The sequence below is a fragment of the Grus americana genome, chromosome 1 (genome assembly GCF_028858705.1).
Source record: "Grus americana isolate bGruAme1 chromosome 1, bGruAme1.mat, whole genome shotgun sequence".
Classification (NCBI taxonomy): domain Eukaryota; kingdom Metazoa; phylum Chordata; class Aves; order Gruiformes; family Gruidae; genus Grus; species Grus americana.
The window spans coordinates 194,529,764-194,547,113 of NC_072852.1; the positions used below are offsets into that span (position 1 = coordinate 194,529,764).

The window sequence follows — 17,350 nt, forward strand, 5'->3', positions numbered from 1 at the left end:
CATCCTGCTGCTGTTTGCTTTCATATTAAAAAGATTCAGCTCTTTTTACCTGAGACACTGAATTCACTTACAGAGTAATACAGAAAAAATATGCAACGGGGAAGCCAGATCAGAAGGACCTCAGTGAAAACCTGGCAGCTACTCAGGGACTTGCTCACATGATAATGGAATGCAACAAACTTTTTGAGGTGAGCGAGAGACTCAAACGGCATTATTCATGGCCACATAATGCAGCATCCTTTGAAGTATTTATGTTTATGCTTACATTTTCTGTCTTGTATTAGCTCAGAGATTGATGGTACCTCGCTTATTTGTAAACTTGCTCCATCTAAAGTTTATTTATCTCATTTCTTTATGACTGTTCCCTTCTAGCAGCCGAAGACACAACTATTAAAAATGCAGGATAATTATTCCGTAACAGTTTTCAACCCAAACTACTGGATTAGGAAATTTTAGTCTAAATAAAATCAAAATCTGCTGGTTTAACATTTCTTTTTATTATAATGCTTTTAGCACCTCAATTCAAACTTATCCATCTCAAAAAGGAAAACCGTTATACTTTTATTTCTGTGTGTCATGCAATAAAGTTAAAATTACATAGGGAGATGCAGTCTCCATGCATCTTTCACTGCAGGTGGAAGAGAGATAATGCTCATATCTCCCTTCCCCAGAAGCACAAGGCAACATTTCGGGGCCGGGGGGGGGGTGGGGGGGATGCTAGAGGAGCAACACAGGTGTATTGACATACAGTTGATCAGTCTAATGTCGTTCTGCATGAGTAGTGCTATTCTGAGCCATGGACTGGTTCATTATACTACTTTGATTTTTCATCTTGTGTAATAAGCAAAGACAGACCTAGATATGCATTTTACAGATCATAGGCTCATTGCAGTTGGATGCTGAATGGTGCATCAGCCTAGAAACACACTGCCTTAAGGAAGAGTTCTCAGCAGGAGGTTTTCCCTGTGTGTTTTCCGTCCCTTCTGTGGCACAGGTCCCGCACGAGATGGTCACCCAGTCCCGAAACTCCTATGTTGACGCAGAAGTGCATTCTCCCACCCTGGAGGAGCTTGGGAAACAAGTGGATGAGGAAGGAGGGAACTATCAGATGTACCTTGAAAGTCTCATGCAGAATCTCCAGAAAGAAGCGAAAGAGAAATTCAAAGGATGGGTCACGTGCTCCAGTATAGAGAGCACAGAACTCGCCTACAAAAAGGTAATTTGGGGGGACATAGAAGAAGCAGTAAAGAAACCAAAGCAAAATACAGCCTAGCTATGAGACACCCTGACTTGTTGCATGGCTAAATACATACCCTTCTGTCTGGTGAGGCACATGATTTTTTTAAAAAGACAACTAAAAGCAGCTTAAATGTAATATAATAGTGATTCAAGTACAAGATTCCGGGGAAAAAGCACACAAAGCAAGCTAAGATCTCCAAAATGGATAACCTAAGTGATACAGTAAACACCACAACCAGAAGGGAGCTGAGACTTTAAACAACATATAACATTACCTGGGGAAGCTCTTTGACTGGGAGACAGGCAAAGTTTCTGACCATATCCTGTTGTTTGCCAGCAGAGTGGAGAACACAGACAGAACATAGGTATTAAAAACCATCTTCAGGCTACTCGCTGCTTTACTTAGCCAGGCCAGCCATACAGCCAGTTTTATCCCTGATCCTCTTGTCCTTGTTTCCATTGGAGTTTTGATATCTGCAACCTTTATCAAAATTTCCAAAGTTGTTCCAGGCTCCGTCACTTCTACAGGGAGAGCCAGCCTGCTGCAGCCAGGAGGAGGGGGCTGCAGGGCCCCTGCAGACAGCGGAGTTCAGGGCTGCGGGAAATGCAATGGCAAAACAGAGGTCTGCAGATCAGCAGCAGCTAGCGAGAGGAGGGGATGGATTAGGGGTGGGTGACACTAGTTAGGTAGGGGAAGAGCACTGGGAGAAGTATGGGATCTGGACAGCGAGGGGGCAGGGTGGCTTAGGGGCCAGAGGCAGCATTACCCCTTTTGGGGCAGTTGCAACCCCTCTGTTAGGGCAAAGAAATCACAGTTACTCATTTGCAGGCAGCTTCTGTGAGTGGCCTCTCCAGGGAGGGACTGCAGGATGTTGGGGAGGGAGTAACAGGGCTCAGGTGGGAGAGGGGAGGGAGTGAAGAAGGACATGCACAGGTCTGGGGTCAAGGGTGTGTGAGACTGCGGAGGAGATTGGGGTCCTCTGAGGGTCTACAATAGGAGGACTGGGGAACTGAAAGCTTTGGGGAGAAGGAATTATAACAACATAAAATAATTTAAGGTGGGAGTTGGGTTTCTGGGGACACAGTCCTGGGTCTGTGGGAGGTGCTGGAGGTTTCTGGAGCACTAGCATTGGTATGTGAGGATGCCAGGGTAGGGAAGGGTTAGAAAAGCAGGGCTTGCAAGATCCAGTACCTAGAGTTCACTTGTTTGCTGCTTGAAACATGACAGCCCTAAAACCATGCAGAAAAGCTGTACATGTGGAATTTAGGATATTCATCTTGTGTGTAGCCCAGCACTTTTCACTCCCCTTATTGCATGCTGTGGAGGTGTAACAAGTACCAGGTGCCCTGAGCTAGGAAGAGTTAGCAAGCAGTTTGTGTTCCTTCTTTGAAAGGCATTTTCCCAATACTTCCCCTGTGGCTATTTTGAGGAGCAAACATCTGTGTGTCTGACACATAAGTGAATCAACGTGTGTTCTGCTCTTCCACCAATTAACTGGGAGAGTTAGTTGATGCTCAGTCCCAGCTAGTGCATCAGATTACCCAAGGTGGTAGCTTTTTTTCAGCCCAGAGTTTCGGTCTCTCCTTTCATCGGTTTTTACTTCTATACATACATATTCTTCATTACACTTAGGATGCCTGGAGTTGAAACAGTCTGTGTCACATCAGAAATAACACAGCAGCTCCACTGGCACTATGGGAAATGGTCCAGATATACACTGATGTGAGAGCAGATGTAATGTATCACTTTAGTCTTCCATCCAGGACTAGTAAGCATGTGTTTTCACATACAGTAGTGCAGCAGCAACAGCAATAATAGTAATGATTAGCAGGGAAATATGCACATTCTTAAGCTAGTCAGATATCCATATCAAGATTTTGTCCTCAGTTATCCTCTGCTGAACATAGGCATATAAATCATGGGGGTTTACATTCTTTGTTGCTTTACTCCAGGTTGGGGATGGGAACCCCCTACGGCTTTGGAAAGCCTCGGTGGAAGTTGAAGCCCCCCCATCAGTTGTCCTGAACCGAGTGCTGAGAGAACGTCACCTCTGGGACGAGGACTTCTTGCAGTGGAAGGTGGTGGAGAGCCTGGACAAGCAGACAGAAGTTTATCAGTATGTTTTGAACAGCATGGCTCCTCATCCCGTCCGAGACTTTGTCATTCTAAGGTAAGCTAAGGGCAGTTCTCCAGTACCTTTCCTTCTTGCAGTGCGTGCAAGGAAGATCTGGTCTTATCTCTTAGCATCTGTATAACTGTGCTTCAAGAACTCCACTCCTGGGCAGCAGTGTTGATTTCTCAAACTGAATTAAAATTGTACACCTAGAGCATGCTGACCTTTTCTCTGATGTAATTTGAGCAGTACATACTCCTGAGGCCATAAATATCATTTATTCCTTAGAACAGATGTCTGATAATAGCTGCTGTTCTCTCTTAGCTTTGTTTGTTGTCAAAACAGTGCAAATAGAACCCAATTGTTTTTTACACTGCTTTTGCTGTTCTCTGGGGAATGTTTGATGTTTAAGAGCCAAATGCTTAGCAGAGAAGATAAGGATGCTTTTAAGCTAAGGTTGTTATACAGTGTCTATATAAGTTGTTATTTTAGATTTGCAGTTGGAGTCTTTGTAGACCAAGAAATGCTAACCCATAAAAATTCTAGTGTGGAAATGAACAGAGAGAGGCAGTAGATATGTATTCTGACTGTCTTCCAGGGGATGACATCTCTCAAATAAAAATATAGCTGTGTATCAATATTCCAAATTCAATCCCAGTTCTGCCATCGTCTATCCGCCTGTACAGAACAGACACAAAAAAATTTATCCTATGTACCTTCTGCCTTTGAAATCTTGTCCCTTTGCTTGCTAGGAGCTATTGTGGAGCTGCTGACATATTTCACTTACAGGGTCAGTCCTATAGTTATTTATTTCAGGATGATTTTGTGCATTCTTGGTCTTGGTCTCTGCTTTCTTTGATTGAAATGATGTGCCAGAGAAATACTAAGCAGTTTTGACAAAGGAAATAGTCCAGTGAGTCAGAATTGTATTAGAGAGAACAAAGATTGAAGGAAAAAGATGAGCCCTATAAAAAATAATTATAATAGTACATCCATTTTATGAACTTCAGTATTCTCTTAGAGAATGATAACATGCAGACATTGTTGGTATAAGGGAAGAATTACTGGAACTCTTAGGGGAACATCTAAAAAATATTTTCTGCAAGTTCTTTATAATGTGAAAACACCAGTCCTTCCATTATACTATTTCCTTTTCCTTCCCACACTATACTAGGCTAAATTAATTATTTTATAATTAATTATTTTATAATTAATTTTCCTCTATAATATTATTGACTTAAACCAGTGATAAATTTGGCCCTCCGCATAGCACCAAGAAGTTTGCTTGGGAGCGACGGGGAGGTTTTGATGACCGTAATTCTGTCCTCTTATTTGCCACTTAGTTCACTATTAGGTTTCATGGTGGTTTATGTTCTTTAAAGACCTGCTGTGCAGTCACATCAGTTAAAGAAAAATCTTGCCATCAAGTTCTCATTCTTTTCAGTAACCCAGGCAGAATGACCCTAAGGACTAAAATACGTATCATAAAACTGAATCCTGGTGGGTTTTTAAGGTCTGAAAACAGCCGTCAGGCAGATCTGTCAGATTCTGTCGTTTATCTGTCTTGATGTATATCATTAAGTCTAGAGCAAGGTTAGCCAGCGATATCTCAGTCAACTTGATATCTTATGATTGGTGGGAAGTGAACAGTGAAATTATAATTCACCTCTGGGGACATGAATAAATATATTTTAACAGACAGCCATTTTCCTCTTCCCAATAAAACTTTTGGCTGTAAAAGGATAAACTTAGTTGTTTTTTTTTTTTCTCTTCAATTTGACAGTCATAACAAGGGGATTAGGCTCCCTTGAGAAGACTCCAGTGGTAAGAGGATAGGGGCAATGTTTCATATGCCTGGGATCTGATACAGCTCTCAGCTGCCCTGCACAGGCATCATTCTTCATTAAAGATTCCTTAAGTATTTAATGTTCGCTAAGTATCGCAGCATCTCTGTCAGTTAAGTGTTGTGCCCGATTTTACTACTGTAAGATATATAGAGAAGTACAGAAAGTGGGCTACATCCTTACTGGGGATAGGAATCATAAGTCTTCTGCAATCTCTGGGATAAATAGTTTTCCACCTCAGGAATGACCCAAGTAAGGGCCATGTAGTTACGGTCGCATCCGAGCACTGAGCAGGCACTCACAGCAGAGGGTTCAGCATTTCACAGGTCTGAGGTGTGATTTCCTACTCTCCATGTGTTTCATCTGCCAAGGTAGGTCACCATTTTTATTAATGCACAGACACACGTAAAACCTTCAGAAGCCAGTATCTTCCTGCATTGTCTTGAATAACAGCTTAATTTCATATTAGAAAAACGCAGAAATTACCTGCTGAAGTCCAAACTTCAACAGTCCTTGAAAGCAGCTTACCTGCTAAAACATGATATTTCCCAAGGTAGCATAATCCCTGTCTCAGACAGTCCATGCCAAGATGATGCGCATTACACAGCACAGTAGGAATTTCTCATTTCTTCCCACAATACAGGAAAGAGCATAGACCTATCCTGTGATATTCAAGGCAGACGAGAAAAATGTGACACCAGACTATATAGAGAATGCTTACAGAACAAGAAAAAAATGTTAAGTATTAAAGTCTAGGTCTCCTGAACCTGGTGGAAAACTTCTGCAGCATGTAGGAGAGGCCAGAAACTTGGGAGAGCATGAAAAAATGAAATTACTGGCAGAGCTCAAAATAAAAATACATCTTAACAGGCCAGCCCTGACTGCTTGTGAAAAGGAACACGTTGGGTAATAAGGAACCAACTACCTGTCCTTGGCTAACTGACACGTATGGTGACATGGTCATGAAATGTCACCATTATATTACTTTTTCCCAAGTAAAATTTGCCCAATAGTTGTGTAACAATGGTGAGACAGAATGTGGTTCTATGGTCCAGAAAATGCCCCTTTCCTTCTGTAAGGGAAAAGAACATGGAGCATAGATCCTGTTGGGAAAAGATGCAGACGAGCACATGATTACGTTAGCAGAGGCTGCAAAAAGCTTGTTAGTTCTTGCTATGAGGCATTGGAAAGCAGAAGGACCTTTCCAGGAGATGTCTCTTTCTGGAGTGACAGTGAGGAAGAAGGACGCAAATGGATAGCAATACCTTTGCGGGTGCCTGGCTGACCAGTCTTCTAGGATAGTTGGCAAGGATATTGGTTCAGGTGCTCGCTTAGTAGCAAACCAAAGCCTACCTAAAGAAAGGGAGCCTCAACTTCACTATCATTTCTAAAGGAGTAAACATGAAGTTTCGGCCTTTAGCTATTGCAATAGATGAACCCTGTAAGGCTGTATTTTTGCCATTGCTGCTTGGAGTGTGTGGTGGCAAATGACCATCACGTAATTGGCACCAACCAACTGAGGAGACTTTCCTCAGCTGCTGTGCATCAGTGGATATAAGGAGCAGAACACCCTGGTAAAATGTGCTGCATTTATACTTATCGTCACCAAGAGTGTTGTACGTAATGTCACTGATTAAATAAATGCTTGTCATGAAAGGACATTTTGGTTTTAATTCAGATGCCCTTGAAACACGTTCTTGGAGTTTCAGAAGTCACTGTGGGTACTAGCAAGTATTTCTGCTGTGCTAAACTGTATTTGTCGTTCTGTAAGTCTGCGTGGGTGCAGTGCAACATTTCAGACTTTGTTGGATGGCTTGTGCTCACTTCATGTCCTTTCCAAAACTTCTGTCTATCTACAAAAGGCTGTATCATGCCCGTTAACACATGATGGTTGCAAAATGGTCTTGTGGAGAAGCAAACTTCTCCACCTGGAGCCTGCAGCAACATAGCTGGGCGACGATTCCACATCATGCTCAGGCTCCCAACTGGGGTGGGGGGATGACAGCAGAATCCTGGGGATATTGTCCCTCAGGGAAATATTGTACATAGCACCAATTGCAAGATCTTTCCTTGAGTTGTTTCCAAAGGCACGAGTTTGGGGGGTTGATTTGCCTCCTCCTGTACCAATGTATCCCCGAACCTCTGAGCAGTTCTTATCAAAATTATGGTACCTACCATTAAAATTAATACATTTACAGGAGGAGATCTAGCTCTAAAATCTGAGCTTGATAAGTTTCTGTAGCCTTTTCTGAGCAATACTGCTTACAAACCTGGAACACATAACTCCTCCAGGGACTCCAAGGACAGTCCAGTGGCATTGCAGGCAGCAACAAGGATAGGCCGACCAACTGTAACTGCAATTCAGCTTCCTACTTGTGTGCCCAAAAGTTTCGTTACTAAAGTGATTCGATCTGGAATGTGTTGCTGCAGGACATGGAGGACAGATTTGCCAAAGGGCATGTGCATGCTGGTTGCCGTCTCTGTGGAGCATGAAGAGGCTCCTCTCATGGGAGCTGTGCGAGCTGTTGTGATGGACTCTCAGTACTTGATAGAGCCATGTGGCTCAGGAAAAGCCAGGCTGACCCATATCTGCAGAATTGACCTAAAGTAAGTATCCTGCCTGCAAAAAGCAGATGTTCATTCAGCAGGGCAAAAACCTGCAACTCGAGGAGGGGAGGTGTTGGTAACAAAGGATATGGTCAATAAAGTTTTGCTGCTTTGGAGCCTTCCTGCAGTCTTTTCTAGCCACCAAGCTCATTTCTCTGCTCAGTGTCTACCACTGTTGTGATGTGATCATAGAAATAAAATCCAGTATTAGTTTATTGCAAGGGAGAACTTCAGAGTACGCTTACAATGACAAGTATTTGAAGTCCCCACCACCACTGTGGGCAGCAGGGAGTAGGAAGCATGGCAAGCCCGGTCCTGTGGGACATATTTCTTGAGTATTTGAGTTTCTCAATAATTCTCTTTCCATTTCTTCAGAGGACATTCCCCAGAGTGGTACAACAAAGGCTTTGGACATCTGTGCGCAGCAGAAGTTGCCAGGATCAGAAACTCATTTCAGCCTCTGATTGCCGAGGGACCAGAAACAAAAATCTGAGGAAGTGTTCCTGGGAGTGTGTGAGCATAAATCGGGGTCTGGCAGGGAACAGGAACGCTGAAAGCAAAGATCTTATATAAGCTGCAGAAATCTGACCAGACTTGGGTCTGTACAAAGGTGAAACAGGAATTTTATAGGAAAGTTCTTTTTTTCTGGAGACTTCACCTCCCCTGCCACATCCCTTCTATATTAATTTCAATTATCAAAGTAAACATTTCTTCAGAGAGCTTTTATCATTATTACTTTAAAATCAGACTATTGCCATTACTTGTGTGTTACAGAACTGTGGTATTTAAAGGCTTCTAAGAAGCATATTTTAATTGTAAATAACTTATGTACAGTATGTATATATTTATCTATATTATATCTATCTATATATATGTATATGTATAAATTAATTATTTTGTATATAGCTCAGTGCAAATCACTTGCATCAGTCGGAACTTAATTGAATCTGTCACTTGTTTCTTAGTGTGTCACTGCTACATAAGCTGTGTTTGCTATTATCACAGGGCTACCGGGCACAATCCGTGTGATAACAGAAATGCCTGTTCTCAAATACGTTTTGTGTTTGTGTATGCTGTGAGAAGGTACCTAGAAATAGATGTAGGAAGAATTAAAAGAACTAAGTGGGAAGGAGGCTACTGTACGTTTAAAAATAATGAGGAGTGGATCAGTTTCACCAAAAAAAATACATGGAAGTGTAACCGAGATAGACATTTTGAAGGCCATTTATATTCAGCTGCAGAAAGTTTGTGTACAAGGTGTTCAAAACTTACCTATTGCCTTAATAGTATATCTGCCGCTAGAAAACCTCACTATGTGCAGCACTCATAGTAACTGCTCATTCTTGGAGAGTACAAGGTAATGCTGTGTGTACTGAGGTGTCTGAAACCAGACCGGTAAGTTATGAAGCTGTACATTTTTTTTTTTTTTTTTTTAGCATTTTGTCTAGGTTCTGAGTGTTTCTGTGTTGTTCTTTCCTTCTCCCATAGAGATGGCTAATTGTTAAGATCCTCCAAAGCAGATTTTCCTCATCCAGTGGACACAAAGACGTGTGGATGAACACCATGACTTTTCATGTTCTTACTATACAAATAACTAAACTTTTTTTAAACTTTCAAACACATTTTTGAGATTTAAAAGACTAAATGCAGACTATGCTTGGAAAGATTGCTTTTATAGTAACAGCAAATATTTTCATATTATATTGCACTGATCTGCATGATCCTGCCTCTGTAGGGATTGGTGGGAGCAGGATTAGCCCCTGACTATGAGGAGTAGGAGCCATTTAAGCCTTTTATATAATTTCATTTTCAGGGACCTATTATTTTGCTAATGGAAGAATGCTTTAAAAGTAATAATAATAATAATTTGTCGACATTACCTTTAAGGCAGGGTTGCATTTTGTTTTTAACTAACCTAAGACCAAAAATTATATTACATCTATGATTCAATAAGAATGTACAAGCCTGTTAATACTGTTATTCATTAATCGCATTTGTTCACTTTATTTATTACTGCATAAACCATCTGAGTCATTCACAGCCAGTGTTTTAGCTCAGTCCTTCCAAGAAAATCCACTAAGATTTAGTATGAGGTCAATTAAATGGGATAAGTTTCCTACATGAAGCTACAGAGTTTTGTGCCCTGATTCAGTAAACAGGGAAGTCTCTTCAAAGCTGGCACTTTGAATCTGCCCCAAGTATGGGGGCTGTGGGGTGGACCACGTGCGGTCCTCGATTGCTGCTAGAGCACGGTCCCACGTGCCATCGTGTACATGCGTAAGGGCTGTGCTGGTGGGGGACGGCCCTGCAATCTGAGAGAGCAAGCTAGTGGGAGCTCAGGGTGGACAGGGGCAGGGTGACCCAGCGTGGTGTCCCCATGGAGCAGCAGGACCCCAAAAAAGTCACTGTTGTCTTCCCCCCATGAGCTGCCTCACCCATGTGTTATTGTGCAACTCATAGGATCAGGGAGGCTGGCTGCCCGTGAGCTCCTGCCTTGGGTTTATGGCCAACAAGAGTTGAAGTGTGCAACTATTGCATCTTTTTAAGTCTTAAAGACAGGGGAGCGCTCACACCCTTACATGGCTGTGTTGAGGTCTGGCGGTCCCCAGCCAGCTGCAGGGCACCACCACTGCCCAGGTCCAGCTTTCCCGGGAGCAGGCGGTGGCTCATGAGCTGGTGGGGCAAGGCCAGTCCCCTGGTTCCAGCGGGACTGCCGTCCCCGAGAGCGGCACCTCCTCCCCAAATGCCTGTAGCCATGGCAGCAGGTTTCGTGCCGGCTGTTTTCCAAAACATGAGCAATTAGAGCACTTCTGCTACATTAGTTTGCATAAATGAATACAATAGTGCCTCAGTATTAATAGGTGCAGCATTTCTGGCCATGGGAATGGCTATTGTCTGATAGTAAATAATTTCTTAAGGAAATGAAGGGAAAACCTGGACAGTGGTTTTATCCTGTCTGACAGCTGGAAGGGGCCCTGTGCCACTTGCCACCGTTAGCAAGGTAGGGTTGTCCTACCCTTGCAGAAGCTCTGTCATGCACTTCTGGCATCTCTAAGCCATGTATCAATGAAATAAGATTTCTTTACAGTGCACATTATGCCATGTCTACCATTCAGCTACCACAGTATTTTGTATTGTTACATTGCCATTGAGGATGCATTATGATAATTGCATTTTTAAATGTTATACTCATATCAATACCTCATATTTTTACCTCATCTGTTGGTATCAGTCATTAGTTGTAAATAATTGCAGAGTTGAATAAATTTGCATACGCTAAAGAATCACGTTTCCTTTGTGCACTCATTTCATCTGTTGGCACAAGAAACATGGTACATTTAAGCCCTTGTTTTATTTATTGCAATCTGCTGTACACTAAACTGTTCTGATATGGGACCTCAATAATGATTTTAGGCTCAAAATTATATTGTTGTTCATTATACTTATCCTATAGTGCCTTTAAGCATACATGAGCTTCATGGCAAAGATGATGTTTTCCAAAGAAGCCATTAAGCTAGGATGGCTGGCTTGAGAAAGGTAAACTCAGGTCCTCAACAGTGTTTAGGCCCCTGATTCCCACTGAATTCAACCATGTTTCTGCATCTATATTCTTGTCAATCATCTAAGTCTAGGTGCATAAGACTGACTGTGGACCTGGGCTACTGAATGTTGGGTTCACATTATCTCACTTCAGCCATCTCAAATCCATCAAGCCACTGAAAAAAAACGATGCAACAGCAGGGTAGTGATTCCTGTGGTTTGTCTTACATGTCTACAGGTAGAATAAATGTAGCATAGGCCTCTCTCTCTCCAGCTCTCTTGAATTATGAAAAGAAGCAGAGTCTCAGAACACAGGATGCTGAGCAGGGAGGCAGCTCTGAGAGACCATCTAGGAGGGGGTAAGCCTTATGTCCCACCATTCAGGGAAAGCTCAGTATTAAACTTTGCACCGAAAGGAAACACTTTTCTCCAATTCTCTGCCATGGCAGAGATGGTGAGCTGTGTAAATCCATCCTTTCTTGCAAGAAAATATAGTATGTGATGTGCTCCCACTCCCATCTCTGCCTCCCGCCCACCTGCAGCAACATCAGGGCAAACAGACTGTCCTAACCCTAACAGCACTGATGTTTCAGCTCCTGGTATGTGCAGTCTTTATAATGTTGAATCGTTGGGCATCCATCCTCTTTACGACACCTTGCAGGAGTCACCAGCAAGGCATCCCGCTGATGCACTTGCTTTGCAGAATCGGTGTCAGCCTTGGAGGATCTTGGCATGCCTGAGAGATGTTGCTCTTCAAAATGGCAGGTAGTTGTTAGACGAGAGCCCAGGCTGAACATACTGAAATAACTGAGATGAAAATTGGAAGAAATATCCAGAAGACTGCTGGAGCCTGCAAACCCAATAGGAGAGGATGAAAACTGATACTGCTGCTCCAGCTCAATAGTGACATGGAAGAGCTGGGGAGTGAACGCAGACCTTGCCAGACAGAAAGCAGCACTTAAATGGCATGACCCACTCTCGTCCTTGGGGATTTAGTATGGCCGTGTCAAGCTCTCCTTGCCACATGTGTGTCAGTCAGAGCTGTACAAAGGCTTCATTTGGATGGGTGCCAGGCCAGGCAGACCATGTTGTTACAACTGCAGTTGCACATCATGATGTGACAGGACCAGGAATACGGGGCATCAAACCCCAGATTCATAACAAAGTGAGTGTTTGGACTTTCCTAAAATGTACAATTTAAATTGTGGCCCTCAATATCATGGGTCACTCAGCTATACTATGCAGAAAGCTAACATTTTCCCTCAAAGCAGCAAGGGATGCCGAGCAGATCCCGCCTAGCACTGTGTGACTGTAGTCTGTCCCACTTCAGTGTGCAAGAAACTCAGCTCAGAAAACACATGGGTACGTGGCACTCAAGGGCTAACACAGAGCTGAGCAGTGGGTGTGGGTTAATGAGTAAAGGACAGGAAAACATTACAACACTGCAGATGACTATTTGCCTGTCTTTCACAGGCTAATGTTGGGGAGGTCTCAGACACTCCCAGATACTCTCCCTAATCCACAGCAGGACCCAGATGCCAGAGCCTCTAGGTTAGCATTCCTTGCAGAAGAAGTAGCCTGGACACTTACCTCCTTCCACTCGTTTGGCTCTGAAACGAGGATGTCTATCTCGCTACCTTACTACTGACCTCCCACCGGTAGCTGTTTTCCACTGCTCTCTTCCCTGTCTAAGCGCAGCTCCTGAGCCCAGCACACCCTCCTCCCCGCGCAGTCCCTGCACACCTGTCTGCAGGCTGGGCTCCAGCCCGTGCCCCGCTCACCCGGGGCGCAGGAGGCCACAGGGTTCAACCTTCGGGGCAGGGTGATCGTGGCCAAGCGGTCAATGGTCCCAGCGCTGGCTGCAACAGGGGGGAGTTGGGCCTTGCCAGCCTGCCAGGGCTCGAGTCTGCAAATGTCCCATGCCCCCGCACTAGGGAGAAAACTCCGGGTGGAGGAGAGATTGTTTCTGCCTCTCTCCTCCCAGGTGGCAGGAAGGCAAGGGCAGGAAAATAACCAAGAGGCTCTACTACCGCCCAGGTGTTCCTCAGTCCCAGGCTGGGGCTTGTCCCTGTCCCAGGGGGTGTGTATCCAGCAAGACGGGGAGGCTAAAGGCAGCCGCGGTTTGAAGGCAGCAAACTGCTCTTTACCTTGAGCAGAGACTTCACGTGCAGTGTGTGGTTCGTTGGCAGCAGTTTGCAAGGGGACGGGATGGGGTCCCAGCTTTGACTGTGCTTTAATGAGAAAATACCTCGTTCCGCGGCAAGAGCTTCTGCTCCAGCAGGAGACTGCCCTGCTTGGCCAGAGCAGCTGCATGGAGCTCCACTGGCAGCCAGCTACAGAATTACAGCTTATTTCTTAATCAAAATATTTCTGCAAAAGGCACTAGAGAAACTCAGCCTAAAACTGCCGACTCTGCTCTTTCTCTTTCACCTGCTCGTAGCAGCTCCGAGACAGACACATGGCTGAAACACAGAGCCAGCACTTGCTACGATGAGGATTTGCAACAGCTTGCGATTTATGGGAGCAAATTAGCCGTGGGGCCATCTGTCCCTCTCCAGACCACGCCTGGCCTGCTCCTTGCTGGAACGACTCCTTTTCCTTGAGAGGATGCATATCAAATTACTTTTTTTTTTTAATTAAATAAAGATGGGAACCACAGGTGGGGGAGCAGATGACAGTAACCCTCTCAGCAGCATCTGCTGGCCAGCAGTGCCCGGCCACGCATGTGGGACAGATGCTAGCTGGGTGCCTGCACGCAGCTGACCCCAGACCCGAGGTCTGCCAGCCCGCTCGGCCACCCCACTGCACCTCACCAACTCCAGTCGAGTTTGGTCTTCACGGTAGTAGGACCAGAAGCACCGCAGCTGGTCTGGCTTGACCACAAACAGCGAGTCCTTTTTTTCCCCCCAGGCTCTTTCCGTTTAGAGACTTGCCGTGGGGGTAGCTGAAAGCAGGGAGTTTGTTTATCAACACCAAACGCTTGTCCATGTGCCACACTGCTGGCTGTCACTAACCAGCACGAGCGAGGAGCCCACCATGGCCATTAAGTGCAAACTGCCCTGGGTTCACAGCTGCCCCGGTGTTTTGCTCACTGTTGGCCTGCTCCCAAGGGGACAGGAACTCAGAATGGGGCCTATAAAGTGCAGGATTTTAGCTCTTTAGCCTGGATTTCTCTTTCCCTGAAGAGTCATGTTCCTTTCCTCCTGGCCCAGGGAGGAAGGCTCATGCCAGCTCCTTCCCTACGTTTGCAGCGTTGGGCTCATCACTTACCTACTGCTTTGCAAGAGAGGTAAAAAATGGATTTCGGGAAAATTTCCTATTCTTCAGTGGCTGTATTTGGGGATTCCACAGTAAGCAATAGGGCTGCTGGTGAGGAAGGACGAGGGCTGCTGCTGCAGCTGCATTGTCGCAGCACTGGCGGCCATGCCCACAACGCAGGGCACACCAACAGCTTCCTGCTGGGGCCGTGGCACAGCGAAAGCACCATTTCAGAGCCAGCTTTCGGCAGTCCTTCTCTGCTTCCCACAAGACTGCAAAACCCAAGCCAGCCTGCCCACCAGCCCCACCAGCAGTGAACCCACCCCAACACGTTGTGAGCCACCATGTGTTTTATTTGCAGCCCCTTCCCAAACACCAGACCAAACCCCATCCACAAGCATCGCCTTGAATGGGATTTACCGCCTGGCCATGCCGATGCCCAGCCATGGCCTTATGTCTTTTTAAGCTGGGGTTGTCATCCAGCAGTCTCACACAGTTCTCTCCACACTCAGGTGCCAAGATATAACTGAGCAGTGACATTCATCTCACTGCTGAAACCACCAGGACTGCAATGGAAAAGCTTGTGGTTATTATCAATGCAAATAAAAATAATGGTTGCAAATAATGAAGAATTAAATGGGTATCACTGGACTAAGCCAAAATGTTACAATATGGCCTCCTTGGCCTCCCAGTATTTCTTGCCTTGGGCAACCTTTCTCAGCAATCACTGGTATTTATCAGAAAAGAGATACAGTTATTGCATTTGGGGTTTTCAAATAATTGAGTAATTTAATCTTTTAAGTGCCTCTGAGACCACTTGCTGTAATTAAAGACAGAAGATGAATGACTGAAGTACAAGAGCATCGGAGGACTTTAAAAATGAATGTGTCCTTGACAGTGTCTCCTGTGCATTTATATAATGATTATCCCACATTAATATGACCAAACAGATAAAAGGAGAAAATAATAAACCCTTGGTTGCATTCTTTTTCTTCCAGCCCAATAATAACAACATATCACCAGCTGGAGGAATGTGCTGTGAATACCAAGCAGGAGCAACCACGTGCTGCCAAGTGCAGGACCTCACCACCTCCTGCCGCGAGATGCAAGGAAAGGCAATATCCGCTCATGGATCCCGCAGCAATGTGGCAGATAAATGTGTTACAAATATGTATAAAATTCACAAACTTCCATCAGAACTGGACTTAAAGGCTCAGCTAGTGCCGAGAGAGATGACAGCACCACTGGTAGCTTACTTTATGAGCATTTGTTTTCTCAGCTTTTGGAAATAAGACCCATTTGATCCTAGTGGAGAGAGGGAGACAGAAAGGTTGCTGCAAAGTAATATCTATCAACAAAAAAATCCATGAGGACTGTAAACAGCATTTTGTCTTCTAAATAAACTATATGCCCTGGCATGCCTATGTCATGCATTGCTACTCAGCTCCCCATTTCATAGCCCAAATGTAAATAAATAGGCGCCCGAAGAGGGAAGATGAGGTGGTGAGAGAGCTGGAGCTGGCCCTGCTCCGTTCTTCACACAGTGCTAAGCCCCTGGATCCCAGGCTGGAGGGGCGGCAGCCTCACACCCCTCGGGGCACCCTCCAGAGAGGCTGCGGCCTGCTGGGAAGCCCTTCTCGCCGGCGTGCTCCCCTCCCTTTCCTGGCAGGGCATCCGATGGCCTCCAGCTCGACTGTGCTATTGCCAGACTACAAAACTTTGTCACCTCGTAAAACTTTACAGCACAGGTAGTTTATACCATTACACCTCTTGAACTAAACACTCGGCCAATTTGCAGTTCCCTCCGGCGGGAGGAAAACCAGATTTTTGGGTCAGGTGTTGTGTTTGTGCAGCCTTGCTGGTTTACAGAGCCCTGTGTGCAGAAGGCGTCACTGCAACAGCCAGCTCGCTGCTGAGAGCCAAGCCGCTGTTTCAGCCAGCATCCCGCCAGGACACGCCATCGGTGCTGCTTTTCCTCCGGGCCCCGCCGCACGTCCCGCTCCGGAGGCACCGGGGGCTCGGCACCACCCCGGGTGGGACACACACCTCAGGAGGACACAGCTCTGGTGTGGAGCTCTGGCTTTGGGGTTCCTCTGGCTCCTGGCAGCCAAACAGGTGGGACTGAGAAGGCACTGCCCAGGTCGTCTCCTTCCCTGCAGGGACTGATGCCAAAAAAAAAATCAGTGAGAAGTACACTATACATCGCAGGTTAGGGGGGAAGAGTTAAAACTCATCCCTCTCTGCCAAAAAATACCTCAAAGTCTTGTGTGTTACTCTCTTAGTAAGGAAGAAACTCTTTCCACTAACAGAAAAGAGCTAAAGTAGAAACTTATCCAACTCAATGTGAATTTGCAGTATTTAGAAAACATCATTACTGTCATTCCCACTGCTTTGCTCAGAGCCGGGGACAGCCACCTCCTCTCCTGCACCTCAGACCCACATGGGCCTCCTGGGACTCGGGCCAGAAACACATTTGGATGAGCTCAAGAGAGCTGCACTGGATAATGATGCTTTGCCGTGTTGTGTTGAGTAACTCTTGCAATGAGGAAAAGGCTTTTGACACTAAAATTCATCATGTAGAAGGTATATCATTAAGGGACAAATATGGGAGGTAGGGAGTTTTCGGAGTAGATTCTTTTTTTAAATTTTATTTTTTGACAAAGAATCTTCAAAGTCCCGTGGCCCATCTCCATGCCAGCTCCCAAGGCGAGGAACTCACGCATCCATGTGTGCCTGTGGCTTTTCTGC

At 45.2% G+C, this 17,350-nt stretch overlaps 1 protein-coding gene across 12 annotated transcripts in view; it reads left to right on the forward strand.

The window, feature by feature from the left end:
* The window catches only part of STARD13 (StAR related lipid transfer domain containing 13), a 304,337-nt gene extending 293,249 nt beyond the window's left edge, over window positions 1-11,088 (forward strand). For all 12 annotated transcript variants that reach the window (XM_054825547.1, XM_054825554.1, XM_054825575.1 and 9 more), the window contains 5 exons: window positions 74-188; window positions 995-1,216; window positions 3,193-3,410; window positions 7,628-7,804; window positions 8,180-11,088. In XM_054825547.1, coding sequence (XP_054681522.1) covers window positions 74-188; window positions 995-1,216; window positions 3,193-3,410; window positions 7,628-7,804; window positions 8,180-8,297 — 850 coding nt within the window. In that variant the 3' untranslated portion in view covers window positions 8,298-11,088. The remainder of the gene's footprint in view (window positions 1-73; window positions 189-994; window positions 1,217-3,192; window positions 3,411-7,627; window positions 7,805-8,179) is intronic.
* The last annotated feature ends 6,262 nt before the right edge of the window (window positions 11,089-17,350 follow it).